Source organism: Salvelinus alpinus, chromosome 12, assembly GCF_045679555.1.
Source record: "Salvelinus alpinus chromosome 12, SLU_Salpinus.1, whole genome shotgun sequence".
NCBI lineage: Eukaryota > Metazoa > Chordata > Actinopteri > Salmoniformes > Salmonidae > Salvelinus > Salvelinus alpinus.
In genome coordinates this window covers 12,701,675-12,717,520 of record NC_092097.1, presented here as the reverse complement: position 1 = coordinate 12,717,520, position 15,846 = coordinate 12,701,675, and the positions used below count along the sequence as shown (strand labels likewise).

At 40.2% G+C, this 15,846-nt stretch overlaps 1 protein-coding gene across 9 annotated transcripts in view; it reads left to right on the top strand.

Annotated features, from left to right (window-relative positions):
* The window catches only part of LOC139535555 (neural cell adhesion molecule L1-like protein), an 80,279-nt gene extending 65,187 nt beyond the window's left edge, over positions 1–15,092 (top strand). For 5 of the 9 annotated variants that reach the window (XM_071335067.1, XM_071335065.1, XM_071335066.1 and 2 more), the window contains 8 exons: positions 1,091–1,270; positions 4,151–4,180; positions 5,299–5,370; positions 7,509–7,622; positions 7,857–8,018; positions 8,455–8,586; positions 11,755–11,827; positions 12,913–15,092. In XM_071335067.1, the coding sequence (XP_071191168.1) occupies positions 1,091–1,270; positions 4,151–4,180; positions 5,299–5,370; positions 7,509–7,622; positions 7,857–8,018; positions 8,455–8,586; positions 11,755–11,827; positions 12,913–13,120 (971 nt within the window). In that variant the 3' untranslated portion in view covers positions 13,121–15,092. The remainder of the gene's footprint in view (positions 1–1,090; positions 1,271–4,150; positions 4,181–5,298; positions 5,371–7,508; positions 7,623–7,856; positions 8,019–8,454; positions 8,587–11,754; positions 11,828–12,912) is intronic. The other 4 variants (XM_071335068.1, XM_071335070.1, XM_071335069.1 and 1 more) reach the window with 4 other exon arrangements.
* Positions 15,093–15,846: the final 754 nt, after the last annotated feature.

The window sequence follows — 15,846 nt, the reverse complement described above, 5'->3', positions numbered from 1 at the left end:
TGGTGTTCAACTTTAGCCCTATTATAGAAATGTGAGAAAATGCATGCAGAGCTGTGATCCACAGGTTTAAGTCTCACAGTGGTTGCATGAGAATATGATCCAATGTGGGGAAACTCAGATTCAAGTAATGAGGCTTGAATACAACTAAATGTTAAATGTATTTTATTGGATGGCATCAGAAAGCATGGAAGTTGATATCCAGTAGGACTTATTGATAGTATAACCTGGGATTGACCCCCTTTGGTGGAAAGAGGGGTCAGTGTCGGGTTGGGGTGTGACACACTGGCCTGTGTGGTGTGTCATGATCCGGCCCCAGCAGCGCTGACCAAGGCCAGCGTGTCACAGCCTTTTAAGGTCTTTGTTAGTGACCCGATACCGTCCACTGGGGCCTTCATCACAACCAACGACCCAGATTAATCCCAAAGGAAACAGTCACTGGACGTGATGTGCGTGTGTGTGTCCCACTCTTCAACCCCTGGCCTGAAACAATAATGATGATGAGGCTAATTACAACGTTTTAAAGACAGCATTGCACAGCAACTCTCACTAAAGGTTTTGGATGTTGCCGCTGCACAAGAGGGCCAAAAGTGTCATGCTGTATTTCAGAAGAAGGGACGTTTACATTGTGCAAGCGTGATAAAGCTGATGGACTCTTTTGAAGTGAGGGGTTTTTGAAGTCCCCTTGAAGGAACTTGTGTGTGAAATGTGGAGGATAATGCACACAGCTGTCAGCATGGCACCGGGAGGAAGCACCAGAGGAATTTAAAGGCTGCTGCACAGCTGTTCCAGGGCTGAGCCCAGCTTCTTAGAGGGCCTTGCTAACTACATTTTTCACAGGTTTCACAGAACCTACACTGTTACATTGAGGGCCAGTTCCACTGCTAGGGAGGGCTGAACCAACTCACAATGCAGATCACATGTTGTACATTCTTACATAGCATGGTCATTTATTCATCAAACCCCCAACATATCATGTGTCCTTTTCAAATGATCTATCATAGGCTTCTTTTCTCCTTGGTGTTTCAGAGAGACACCTCTGTGTCCATGAATGTAGCAACACACGTTTAATCCAGTCTATGTGTGTGTTTAGTCAACGACACAGAGGAGGTGGGTGTCCTGCAGTCGATGGACATCAGCAGCCCGGACACCACCTCGTGTGTCCTGCAGAACCTCGAGGCTGTCAGCAGGTACAAGTTCTACCTGCGCTCCTGCACCAGGGTGGGCTGTGGGCCCCAGGTCAGCGAGGAGAGCACCACCACACCTGTAGCGCGTAAGTCACAAAGGCCAGGGTGTTGCAGGGCAGATGGAGGATGCTGGAGGAAGTTCTATAGGGACAGAAAGGGGGCATGGATTTAGGGTTGGGGGTAATAGCGAGATGTGATAGCCAGACTTTGGGATGAGGTACTCTGTAGATGACCAAGCCATTTCAGTAATGTATTAGCTCAGGGAATATGATATTGGCTCCATCTGCCAGGCTTTTCATATCTCTATCTAAGTAATTTTTGTGGTTAAACAATATCATAAGGGTGTGAGAAGGGGTTTCATTCATCATTGTCATAAAAGTGCAAGTGTTTATTGATTTAAAGGGGAAAGCAAGCTATGAAACAACCAGCTGGAAAAGAGATTTGCCTTCGGCAAGTGAAACTGTATATTTTCTATATCATATTGTTTTATTATATAGGAATTGGTAAGGTAAGTCAATTGCCAGCCATTGCAGTATGTTTGGTTCATGCACATGATACATCATTTTCATTTTATAAAACGCAGTATATGTCATTTCTACTTCACACAAGTAGTATGTACCCTTCTGAGTCTGTGGGAGTGTAGGTAAGGGGGTGGCACCAGTCAAATATAATTAGAATCTAATGAAAATAAGCAAGTGCACTTGAAATGGTAATGGAGAGTCTGTACTGTACTCTGAGGTGCCACAACACACACAGCCTCTGTCCAACAATAGTAATAATTCATTTGGGTCCTCTCTAATAGAACATTTGAGTAATTTAGCAGACACTCTTATCCAGAGCAACTTACAGGAGCAATTAGGGTTAAGTGCCTTTCTCAAGGTCACATCGACAGATTTTTCACCAAGTCCGCTCAGGGATGCGAACCAGCGACCTTTGCGTTACTGGCCCAGCGCTCATAACTGATAGGCTACCTGCAAGTAAGGGCTTTCACATTGATATAAATGTACAGTATAACAAAACGTAGCATCCTATTCAATCTCAGTAAGCAGGCTTCTGGGATGAATTAAAAACATCAAATTTGGTGTGCTGTGAGAATGCATGTTTAGATTTGTTTACTTCTTTTTTTAATTAACCTTTATTTAACTAGGCAAGTCAGTTAAGAACAAATTCTTATTTACAATGACGGCCTACCCCGGACAAACCCGGGCCAATTCTACACCGCCCTATGAGACTCCCAATCACGGCCGGTTGTGATACAGCCTGAAATCAAACCAGGGTCTGTAGTGACACCTCTAGCACTAAGATGCAGTGCCTTAGACACCTACGCCACTCAGGAGCCCAAAAGAAACTTAAAAAAATGTTGTTATAATGTGAAAACAAAAGAAACATGCTTTTGTGTGGGAGTAATGTTATATTGCTTTGGATGTATATCCTGTAAATGTTTCTTTGTCTGTCCCCGTAAGAGAACCCTTTTGGGTTCCATGTAGAACCATCTGTGGAAAGGGTTCTATATGGAACCCAAAGGGGTATTTACCTGGAATATAAAGGGTTCTACCTGGAACCAATAAGGGTTCCTCAAAGGTTTCTCCTATGGGGACAGCTGAAAAACCCTTTTAGGTTCTACATAGCACCTGTTTATTGAGATGGGGCTTAGTTGTAATCTACTTCATTTACACACATTTATGTAGGGTAACATTTTGCATCTTTTTCATGCTTAAGTTGCGGTTGGTGTCTGCATATGCTTTCCCTATGCCATGCTAATGTACACTGAACAAAAATATAAACGCAAAGTGTTGGTCCCATGTTTCATGAGCTGAAATAAAAGATTGCAAAAATGTTCCATAATCACAAAAAGCTTATTTCGCTCAAATTTTCAGAACAAATTCGCTTATATCCCTGTTAGTGATTATTTGTCGTTTGCCAAGATAAACCATCCACCTGACAGGTGTAGAATATCAAGAAGCTGATTAAACAGCATGACCATTACACTGGTGCACCTTGTGCTGGTGACAATAAAAGGCCACTCTAAAATGTGCAGTTTTGTCACAAAACACAATGCCACAGATGTCTCAAGTTTTGAGGGAGCGTGCAATTTGCAGGAATGTCCACCAGAGCTGTTGCCAGAGAATTTAATGTTAATTTCTCTATCATAAGACTCCACGTCCAACTGGCCTCACAACCGCAGACCAAGTGTATGCCGTCGTGTGGGCGAGCGGTTTGCTGATGTCAACGTTGTGAACAAAGGGAAACAAATGCATTTTATTGATGGCAATTTGAATGCACAGAGATACCGTGACAAGATCCTGAGGCCTATTGTTGTGCCATTCATCCGCCACCATCACCTTATGTTTCAGCATGACAATGCATGGCCCCATGTCACAAGGATCTGTACACAATTCCTGGAAGATGAAAATGTCCCAGTTCTTCCATGGCCTGCATACTCACCAGACATGTCACCCATTGAGCATGTTTGGGATGCTCTGGATCGATGTGTGCGACAGTGTGTTCCATTTCCCGCCAATATCCAGCAACCTCGCACAGCCATTGAAGAGGAGTGGGACAACATTCCACAGGCCACAATCAACAGCCTGATCAACTCTGCGATGGAGATGTGTCGCGCTGCATGAGACAAATGGTAGTCACACAAGCTACTGACTGGTTTTCTGATCCACGCCACTACCTTTTTTAAAAAGGTATCCGTGACCAACAGATGCATATCTGTATTCCCAGTCATGTGAAATCCATAGATTAGGGCCTAATGAATTTATTTCAATTGACTGATTTCTTTATTTGAACTGTTACTCTTTTACTCTTTGAAATTGTTGCATGTTACAGTTGTGTTTTTGTTCAGTATATTTAAGGCTTTTAACTTATGCTATTGAAAATAATGTATGCCTATCAACAACTTTTAATACATGTACCTGCTTGGCAATGCTTTCCTTTTTTCTTTTCCTTCTCTTCACCAGCTTCAACAGCGGTATCCACTGTCAACTTCAGTATGTAGATTTCTGTTTATGTGCAGTAAAAAAACAACTACTGTAGTCTAACGCTGTTGTAAGTCACGCCCTTCGGGTATATTCACTATGTTGATGTATGACTGTATGAGTCGGCAGTTCATTAGTTGTATCACATCCTTGGTGGATAGTTGAGTAGAACTGTAGCTCTCTCTCATTCCATTTCTGAGAAAGACTCATGCTATTCTTTTCATATACTTGTTAGCATGATTTCTGTCAGCTATAGTTTCTTTAACATAGACTAGCTGTGAGAGCATGAATATGGATAAAGGGCTGATAAACGGGTGGGAGGTGACAGCTCCAGACAGCTCCTGGCCCTGCCTGCCTCCATGGTTGAATGGGTCAAGCAGGCATTTAGCAAAAGTTACTGAATCTGATGTCGGCAACAATTAAGACCTTTTAATATTTCACACAAATACGAAACTAAAATCATGCAGATACTCCTCTCATCTGTGAATAATTGCCCTTGTCTGTTGCGTGCCCTTGCCATCAGCGCTGAGCACTCTGATGCCTCCTTTCATTAGTAGACCAATACAGACTCCCCTGTTTTCAGACAAAGTTTGTGGTTTTCTCTGCAATAACAAATGGTAATGAGTATCCTGATTATAAATTCATATGAATCCGATCTCATTAGTGAATCTCTAAATGAATATTGACTTGTGTTCTAACAACGGCAGGATCAATGCCACCTGTATTACAAAAGCAACGGGATCAAATTAAGCTTTAAGTGCAACATACAGGAAGGCTATCAGACAGGCATCTCTATTGTAGTGTCATTCAGCGTTCAAATGATGGCGTCTTTGCCTCAAACTGAACCGTGGAATAGTCACTTCCTGTAGTACAAATTATTACCAATGATCATATCTAACCAGAAATTACACCTTGTTTCCTAGTTCTTTGATGGTATGCATTGCTCTGTAGTAGTAACTACCCTGACTAGTCATTATAGTAGACATATCTGTAGACTAGAAACTAATATCAGTTCACTTTACCCATAGTTGTAGTGTACTAACAATTCTACTAGTAGTCAGTAGACAGTAGCTCCCCCTCCTTCACTCCAAAAAATAGCCAATAATCTCAAGATCTGTCTTTCTTTTCAGGCCAGTCTGCCTCCCCCTCACCTCCAAGCACTGCAGTCTCCCACGTGTCCAATGCCACCCGTTCCAACATAGGTATTCATGTCACCAATTGTGCTCAGTATGGTAATGGTAGTCATAGGTGGAAAAACTGTCAACTCTAGTGATCGCTATGACACAAATCCTCTATTTTGAGCTTAACTTCAATCAATGAAAAACTAGCCTCAGCATCGATGTTGAGTTAAAGTCCAGCAAACGGCTCAACAAGCTCATCAACAGACAGTCACGTTATTGAATCTATTCCACACCCGAAGGTGTGAGTGTAGTGTGTTGTAGTTCAAACAGGGCAAATATGTCTAATTGTCAAGGATTGATTTTTTGGGGGGCCCAGTCCTCTTTTACACGGCAGAATATTGACCAAACAGTCACCTGAACATTTCCATGTAACCTTCAACTGGGTAAACAACAATAGTGCTGTGGGGCAAGCAAATGTCCATAGCACCATTTGAGCTGAGGAAAATGTTGGCTTAGCCAGGCAGAGTGAGGAGGAGGTGTGAGCTCTTAAAGAAACGGTAATATTTAGGGGACTGAGATAAGTGGATAAATTGAAAGCTGTTGAAAGCTGTAGATCAGAATATTTCTGTGTACTGGGGCACTCCTTTTATAGAACTCCCTGACTTTGAAGAGCCATCTTTCAGGCATTGTGGCAGGGCCAGGGCTGCGCTCCCTGCTGTGACAGCAGATGCTTTCTGCAGCCTTTAATACCAGGCTGAGCAGCGCGGTGACAAACACGCCAAGCCCTGGGATATTTTTAGTCAGGCCCCGTGTCACTTAGTCATCATACTAAGCGAATGATGGGAATTACCATAGTTACGAAGTCATACATCAGCATTACCCACGGTGTGTCATTTGTGCTCACAGGGATGGGCAGCACAGACACAGGTGTCCTTGTGTACTGAATTATCACCTGAGAAAATAATGACACCTGAGCAGGAGACACAGTCACAGATTTGCATGTATGCCTGAGGGAAATGAAGGGGATTGGTTGCTGTTGACCGGGTCAAACCATAGCTTTCTTTTACCAACTTTAGCAATATGGAGTGATGCATGATTGTCACCATCACTCCAGGTGCAGTGGTTCTTTGATTTATTCTTGGAGTGTCAGAGTCTTCAGAGTCTTTATTAGTCTGTTGTTGTCTAATGTATTCACCACTGTGTACCTGAGTTAAACTGCAGTGAGGCAAAGGGACTTACTAACCTCTGATATTTAACATTCCCATTGAAGTGTTTACTGTTGTAGAAGAAAAGCTCAATTTTGTGCTTGGACCCTTCTACATGAACCCCTTGAACCCCTCCACATCTTAAGCATATTTTCCATAGGGGTTTGTACACTGAGTGTACAAAACATTATAATATTGTGTATTTTTGCCCTGAGAACAGCCTCAATTTGTCCTTTGGGGGGTGGACCATTCTTGACACACACGGGAAACCCAGCAGCATTGCAGTTCTTGACACACTCAAACCTACTACCATACCCGTTCAAAGGCACTTCAATCATTATATTGCTCTGAATGGCACACACACAATCCATGTCTCAATTGTCTCGAGGCTTAAAAATCCTTCTTTAACCTGCCTCCTCCCCTTCATCTACACTGATTGAAGTGGATTTAACAAGTGACATCAATAAGAGATCATATCTTTCACCTGGATTCACCTGGTCAGTCTATGTCATGGAAGGAGCAGGTGTTCTTAATGTTTTGTACACTCAGTGTACAGTACATATGTATTGCAGCAGTGTAAAACGATCTGATTTGAAAAGCGAGAGCAGTCAGTGGTATTGCTTAAGAAAATGAACACGCGGAGTCAATAAGCAGGGTTCTGCTTTGTTCTTTCGTCTGCAGGTTTCAGTGGATGCATGCTATCTATAGATTTCCATTCAGCTCTGCGGACTTTCCTTATCAAAACATTTCCATATCATTGTTGTTTTCCTTTGGCAATTTCATTACAAGTGATTCATGAAATGTGTTAAAGTTGTTGATAAGCCTTCATTCTGTGTCCTACAGTAATATTAGGAATGAAACACATAAGCAAATGGATTGATTTAATCAACAACTCTCTGGCCAGCTTCCGATCCAATGTTTTTTGTGTGTGGATGTAATCTGTCTTCTCGTTACTATCCTTTACTAACCCTGTTCTGCCATTTCTCCCCTTTTCTCCCCTCATCTGTCTGTCAGTCCCAGCCCTGTTGAATATTAGTTCCTCAGTTAGTGACAACTTTGCAAATATCAGCTGGATTCCGGGAAGCGAACAAACAGATTCAGAGTTTTATGTTGCATATATGAACAACCGTAAGCGCATATTACTTCTCTGTCCATTTGTAGTCTATTTTATAGTGATACGTGTTTAAGGTGATTTTGAATGTATTGGTAACATCTGAGAAATCTGTATTCCATATTACCGTTAACGTTACATGCTAGAAATGTTGTTCTGTGTTATTTCATCGAACTCTCTGTAAGTAACCTTTAACCCTTGAACCTTCACCCCTCATGAGTACTAACCCTCCCTGATTGTGCACCTTATAGGTAAAGGTAACTGGAAGATCTCTGAGGCAGTAAACACCTCTAAGACTTTCCACATCATTGAGGGGCTGGAGCCTGGGACTGCGTACACTGTGCGCCTTATGACTAACAACTGGGTTGATAATTCTAGTATTTTTGAAGATGTAATCAGGACCAGGGATAAAGGTGAGCAGGGATGCCACAGGAAAAGAAGCAAACGCTCTCCCACCCCTCATTCAACCCCCCACCTACATCAGCACCACAACCAATTGATGTCTTATTGAGTACTAGGTCTATGCAGGTGCACCAATGTCCTTGAACGTGTCTCAAGGTGTCATGCATGGTTTTCTCAGTGTCAATAGGATTTCCCCCCCCCCCAAAAAAACAAAATTCTGTGTGACTTGGTGAATGAATTTCTGTTTGAACAGCCTCCTCAGTTGATTAATTAGACAAGGGGATTAGCTGTTTAATATTAATACGGGTACATTTCCATTTCAGCGTAACCTGCTGCCTCTCTGCCTCTGCATCAGATAGACTTTGTCGATGTAAACATTCAATTAAGTGTCCTCATGAAAGGCAGGGTCAAGTCAATGTCAAAGACTTGTGTTGTTGTTCTCCTCAGGTCTGGCAAGCATCCATGGAGGAATCTCCACCCAGGGCTGGTTCATCGGGCTGATGTGTGCCATGGCTGTCCTCACACTCATTGTGTTAATCGCCTGCTTTGTCAACAGAAATAAAGGAGGGAAATATGCTGGTAGGTGCTCACTCTCAAACACACACACACACACACACACACACACACACACACTGCACCTTATGAATGTTAACTAATCATTACACAAGGCATCATTATATTTCCATTTAGAGTCCTCGTTACAAAAGAGAAATGATACATCACTCTGGACACCGTTATAGATATACTTAAGCTGATGTGTTATTATTTGTAGAAATATACATCACACCACTGCTCAAAATGTCAACGCTGATATATTTAGAGTATAATGGGAATTTGAATTAATGGGAGCATATGCATTTGTATTCATAACATTTAAATACAGCATATCATATTTGGAATATGCTGAATTTGAATAACAAAACATACAATGCACAAAATACACAGAAGAAATGCAAATGTTATGGTCACATGCCAGTTGTGGGGTGATGCCATAAGGACCAGCCAGGGTATCTTAATGCCAGTCCTGTCTGTGGGGGATGGGGGGTATTTTACAGTACCTTTCATCTTTACACACTCAGCTAATCACCTATCATGTCAGAAAGACAGTCTAAATCACAGGGCTTTGTTCTGTGTTGCCTTCATTAAACACTACCTCCTGCAATTTCACTGATAGTAAGCTTCCCACTTTGAAATGAGGATTTAGTTGTTACTCATATTGTAAATGTTACTGACATAAAGCACTGAGTATGTTATTACTTCAGAATGTGAGAGAACTTGTAAGGCGTTTTAACAGAACATTATTGTGTCTTCATCAAGCATTACAATAAAAAAAAATGTGCGAAAAAACAAATCACAGCTTTTTTTTACCACATGAGTCAGACACGTGGTTTTTGGACACTACATGGATTTTTGACATGTACATTTTTCATGTTTATTTTTCATGTGACACGTTTCCCAACGAAATGATACGTTTCACTAGAACCCGTGTCTCCAACGGGAGAAGCCAACGTCATGACCATTAAACCAAGCGGGTCGACCCTTTTTCTCTTCCAATGTATATGTATTATACATTTCTCACAATCTCTGAATATTGACTGTTCAATTCCGAATAGGGAAGTCAAACATTTAACATTTTTGTCAAGTTGCTGTAATTGAAGATGTTTTTATAAAAAGCATTGACGTCTTGATTTTGTCCAAAGTAACAGTTAGCAAAATCAGCTAAATTGATAAAGCACACTTTCTTTAACCTCAATCTCAACTTGTTTTGACTTCGCATTGTTGTTTCTAGCTGTATTGATTATGTATTTTGGATGATTCAGTGTATTTTGATCAATGCAATTAATCACGATTTTAACTTGAGTTTAACTCGAGATAACTGATTAACTCTGACAGCCCTAATTCTAAATCATCTCTTTATAGAAAAGTATCTGTTTACATTCATTCCAAAAGTAAACAAATTCACACATTTTCAAATACATCAAAATCCCTTAAAGGCCTGTTTATTAAATGTAACAAAAACCAATGGACAGCTAACAATAACAGAAGCGAAAAATAGCTAAATAGGACAACATTGAAGGCTAGCTATCACCTATCACTAAGCTAGCTAGCGGTTAGTAGTTAGCATGCGACCATTGGATACAAATTTCATAAAACCTTCTAAAATACAAATCATTAGAGTGATTAATATGTAGACATGTAAATACACTCAATATGAGCCCTTGTTTATAAAGATAACAATATCCTCTGAAATGCCATGTTGTTCTCGTTGACTTGCACACAAAAGTGGACTAGCTAGCTAGTTACTTAGCTTGGCTACACTCATGTGAATGGGAAAATGTTACTCGTTTAAACAAGGGCTCATATTGAGTGTATTTACATGTGTACATATTAATCACGCTAATGATTTGTATTTTAGGTTACTTTTTTATTAAATCTGAATCCATTGATTTATGCTAACTACACAAGAGTGGTGGCAGGTAGCCGAGTGGTTAGAGCGTTGGGCCTGTAACCGGATGGTTGCTAGATCGAATCCCTGAGCTGACAAGGTAAAAATCTGTTTTTCTGCCCCTGAACAAGGCAGTTAACCCACTGTTCCTAGACTGTCATTGCAAATAAGAATTTGTTCTTAACTGACTTGCCAAGTTAAATAAAGGTAAAAAAATATAACCAGGATGAGCTGTCTTCTCTGTTCTTTTCACTGGGCTTCTTCCAATGGTCACGGACCAACACGCTTGCGGCAATAACACTCTGACTGCCTCTCTCTAGTGGTAGCGCTAAGTATACATGTATATCTATGCAACACCATGGAGGACTAATAATGGAGTGGCGGGCTCAGAAAACAGAAATAACAGTTTTTTACTTGAATTATTATATTCAGATAGGCATGTGGAGTTTTCTTAGATGTGAAATTGCAAATGTGATTTTCACGTGACTGTTTTTAACATGTGAACTTGCAATTCTGCATGTGAAAGTGAGATTTACACATGGAGTTTTCTTACATGTAAAACTGCAAATGTCTATTTCACACGTTAAAGGTCCAATGCAGCCGTTTTTATCTCAATAGCAATAATTTATGGTTAACAACTAAATACTTTACTGTGATTGTTTTCAATACAAATAGTCAAAAAGAAACACGAGCAAAGAGCAATTTCTCAAGCAAAGAATGTTGCTAGGACTGTCTGGAAGTGGTCTGAGTGGAAGGGGGAAAACTGGAAACTAGCAGTTATTGGCAGAGAGGTTTGGAAATCTCTTTCTCATTGGTCTAATAACTAATTTACCACCTGGTGATGTCACCAGGCAGGCCAAAAACTCCATCCCACCATAACAGGCTGATATTTCAGGCTGTCTTTTCAAACAGCTCTTACACTAAAATGGCATCGTCACCATTTTCACAATTTCACAGTAGTATTCCAACCTGTGTACAAAACATTATGAACATGCTTTTTCTATGGCATACACTGGAGAAAGCTATGATCCCTTATTGATGTCACTTGTTAACTCCACTTCAATCACTGTAGATGATTGAACAGGTTAAAGATTTTTAAGCCTTGAGGCAATTGAGACATGGATTGTGTATGTGTGCCATTCAGAGGGTAAATGGGCAAGACAAAATATATTGTGAAATTTAGGCTCAACATGTGAAAGCAGCCATTTCACCTGTTTTTTTGTAAGGGAAGGTAAAAAATTGTTATGGAATGTTATACTGTACTCATGGTACCCTAAATTATTATCTTTCTCTCTGAGCAGTAAAGGAGAAAGAGGACCTCCACCCAGACCTTGAATCCCAGGGTATGCATGATGACACCTTCTGTGAATACAGGTAAATCACACCTCCAACCAGCATTGCATCGAGAATTCATTGTACCCAATGTTTTGAATTGTATCACATCATATAATTATATCTGTGCATTTCTCCTGATTTAAAAGAAAACCCCACATGCATGAGCTATACACGGACCCTCACAGACATCCCTGTTCGAGACATGCGATGGGCTGAGTAGCCTGTATGCTTAACATGTATGTGGTAAACAGCAACAAACACCCCTGTTGTTGTTGACGAATTTGTGATGTCGATGTGGTATCACCCTATACGGTGCATTGTGATTAGGTAGACGTGTGGTGGTAGAGCTCAGCTCATTAGCAGTAACAGCCTCATTGTTCAGATGTTACTAATTGTTTCTGAATGGAGCTCAATGAAGGATGGCTGCCTGGCCGCAACACAACCTAGCAGGAGGCTAAAACCAATCTGTGTAATTGAATGCAGCTCATCTCCGGGGCAATAATATCTGTGCTCAATTCATTAATCCTCCACTGGTCCGATTCAGAACACACTCAAAGAATGCAACTCAGAGACCCGCACACCACTCCAATCAGTAGAGTCTCACACTCAGAACCCAAATTGAATCAAAAGTAGCCTAGACATCTTTCGCCATATGGTCACAGTAAAGTTGAGAACTAGAGTGGTGTGTGTGTGGTCCTTAAAATATATGGCCCCCAACGTCAGACCACGGGAAAGCACATTTATTGTATGTTTGCTCCAAAATCTAGAAATGCTCAGAACGCTGAAGCACACTATAATTGTACACTACAACAGCCCGACATCCACATCAATACCCTGTCTTCTTTAAATCATCACCAGTCCCTCCTGATCATTGTCACATACAGTACATGGATATACTGTACATGTAGAGTTTAAGTACTCTTGACATATTTGATCATTTTTCCTCTGTCCATCAGTCAGAGGTAAACATTGCTGCCAAATCACCGAAGCTCTTCATTGAAGCTTTATGGGTTCAAACCTGCCTGTGTCCCTGTCCTCACCAGTAAAGCCTATTGAGTTAAGCCATGAGTGAAATTAGGTGGATTTTAAATCCCCTGTCTTTGTGCCATCGTGTTGTGACACAGTGACAACGATGAGAAGCCACTGAAGGGCAGCCAGCACTCTCTGAGCGGACAGATCAAAGCAGAGGACAGTGGGGACAGCCTGGTGGACTATGGGGATGAGGACGCCCAGTTCAACGAGGATGGCTCCTTTATCGGCGAGTACGCTGGACGCAAGGAAAAAAGGGTGTCCATGGAAGTAAAAGGAACCACCAATCAGAGCAAAGCGTAAGAGAAAGGAAAAGGGGCCATCATCCATCCTTAGGACAACACTTTCATCAGACTGGTGGAGGGGGGGACTTAATAAAGGAAGTACATGACATCATCCATACCAAGCAGAATCTCATGTGAAATGTAATTTGTCATTGTCAGCTACACTGCCATCTTCATTTTATAAAGCTTGTCCTTTTATCAAACTGTAACAGAATGCATCATTTCGAAATGTATATATTATTGTATGTTTGGAGTGTTTTCTATTACCGCAAATCAGTGAAAACCTTTGAGGCTTTTGCATTTTTTTGTCAAATGCAACAACTGTTTGTAATCCACTCAAATATAAAAGGAAGAAAATAAGAAAACTCCAGTCCACACTGCTCCTTGTGTTATACTGCCAGGTCTTTTAGCAAAGAACACGCGTATGTGAGCATATGATGTCTGTCTTGTTCAGTTGAAGCAAATATTATTGACATTTTATATTTGAAATGCATTCATTAAATATGATTTTAATATGTGTACAAAAGTTGTTTATTAACTTATTTCCTGGTTTTATACATGACAAAATAATACAAAATGGATGCCTCAGTTATATCACATGATGAAATACACAAAAGACCTAAGGCAGGTGGGTCGTTCCACTGATTAGGTGCCTTTTGAGTAGTGTAATTTGGTAAACATATATATTTTTTTACCTCATTTTAATATTCTGTCATAAAGACCAAATTTTCAACTTAATAAAAAAGACTTTTTCCCATCTCAATGTTTTTTAAATAAAACAAAATGAAGTGCCTATTAAGTGCCAAATAAAGTAACAGGGTTGACCGTAACAGGGTTCATCTTAAAAGTTCATCTTAAATCAGCCATGAATCCCCTTGTGACTGGGGGGGAAATAAGCTTGTTGTGTGCAACAGGGAGGGGCAATTGAATGCAAGCTTCACAAAGAAAATGTAATTATACAAAAATGTCTAGCCTGTTGATCTATGTGTTACAGGGTTAATGTGTTATGCTCGACTCGCTCAGTTTTCCTCCACAAAAGACCAGAAAATGTCCGAAAATAGTAGAAACAGCCCACCTGCATTTACACTGTAATTTGACTATTAGACGTTCAGTGTTTCTTTTGAAAAAAATATTTGAAAATTAATAGTTTCACTATATTAAGACGAGTTCAGTTCACATAACAGGGTTGACATTAAAATTACGGACATTTTTTTTTTGTTAAGCTTAAAATGAATTACTAGTCACAATAAATAAATAATCTTTAGAAATTAGTGTCAAAGCAACAAAATACTGTAACTAGGGCTTTACAATGATGGTGAAAACTTGGAGAATGTTGGGGTTAAGTGGATTAAAATCACAGAGGATGCACAGAGCGACATGAACTTTCTGTCTATTCATATAAAAAATCTGATTTATTGAATTTTCCATGTGGTCTATATTGAAGTCTACTTCAATAACTATAACAGGCAATTCAATATTTGTACACAATTTCTACTTAATATATCAAAGGGACACAAAAGGCACTCATTTCATGGAACGACCCAGGTGCTCTGAGAACTCTCAGTTGATAACAGGAAAGTACTTAAACTGTTGTTGTAGACATTTCTGATACGATTTCCACGGCGAGGCTGTGATTCAGTGGTTTTATGTGACAGCTTGCTACAACATGCAGACAATTATCAACCGGGTTACCGCTTGATCTATTCTAGTTCATCAAAATACCAATTAAAGCATGGCTTAATGTTGTCCCAATGTTCTTAGAACAGCCTTGCTCATTACAACTTGCATGCCATTTCAGACACTTCCGTTCATCTCTAAAAAACGAATCACAGTAGTAAGCCTGTTTTAAAGTCAACCTAAACGTTAACACGACGATCGCCTTCTACTGCATCTTTGTACAAAAAAAGACATGTACAGCTATTGCATGTGTTTCAGAATGTTTCTGGATGTTTTTGATGTTTATTAAATTGTTTCACTTTTCATAACCGTTGGCCATGGACTGACTGTCCGTCTTTAAACTGTACATAAAGAATACTTCCACTTCAATATAAACTATTTGTGCTTTGGGGTTTGTGATACACTGAACATTCTGCAGAAAGCTTTGCAAAGCCGTTATAACATCTACTGGTTGGGATGCAGAGCATGACTATGTTACAATTGTGGTAAGTGTTGTCTGTTGTAAATAATGCATAACACTATTGGGACATTAATTTTATTTATTTTATTTCACCTTTATTTAATCAGGTAGGCAAGTTGAGAACAAGTTCTCATTTACAATTGCGACCTGGCCAAGATAAAGCAAAGCAGTTCGACACATACAACAACACAGAGTTACACATGGAATAAAACAAACATACAGTCAATAATACAGTAGAAAAACAAGTCTATATACAATGTGAGCAAATGAGGTGAGATAAGGGAGGTAAAGGCAAAAAAAGGCCATGGTGGCGAAGTAAATACAATATAGCAAGTAAAACACTGGAATGGTAGATTTGCAGTGGAAGAATGTGCAAAGTAGAAATAGAAATAATGGGGTGCAAAGGAGCAAAATAAATACAGTAGGGGAAGAGGTAGTTGTTTGGGCTAAATTATAGATGAGCTATGTACAGGTGTGGTAATGAATGAATGTGTATACTTTGTGTGGGGTTAGTTCTGTTACTGAAATTTACTGCATATCTACAGTGCTCACTCAATTACATGTTTACCTCAAATTGTGCCAAATTGTCTAGGAGCTTCTCTAATTCA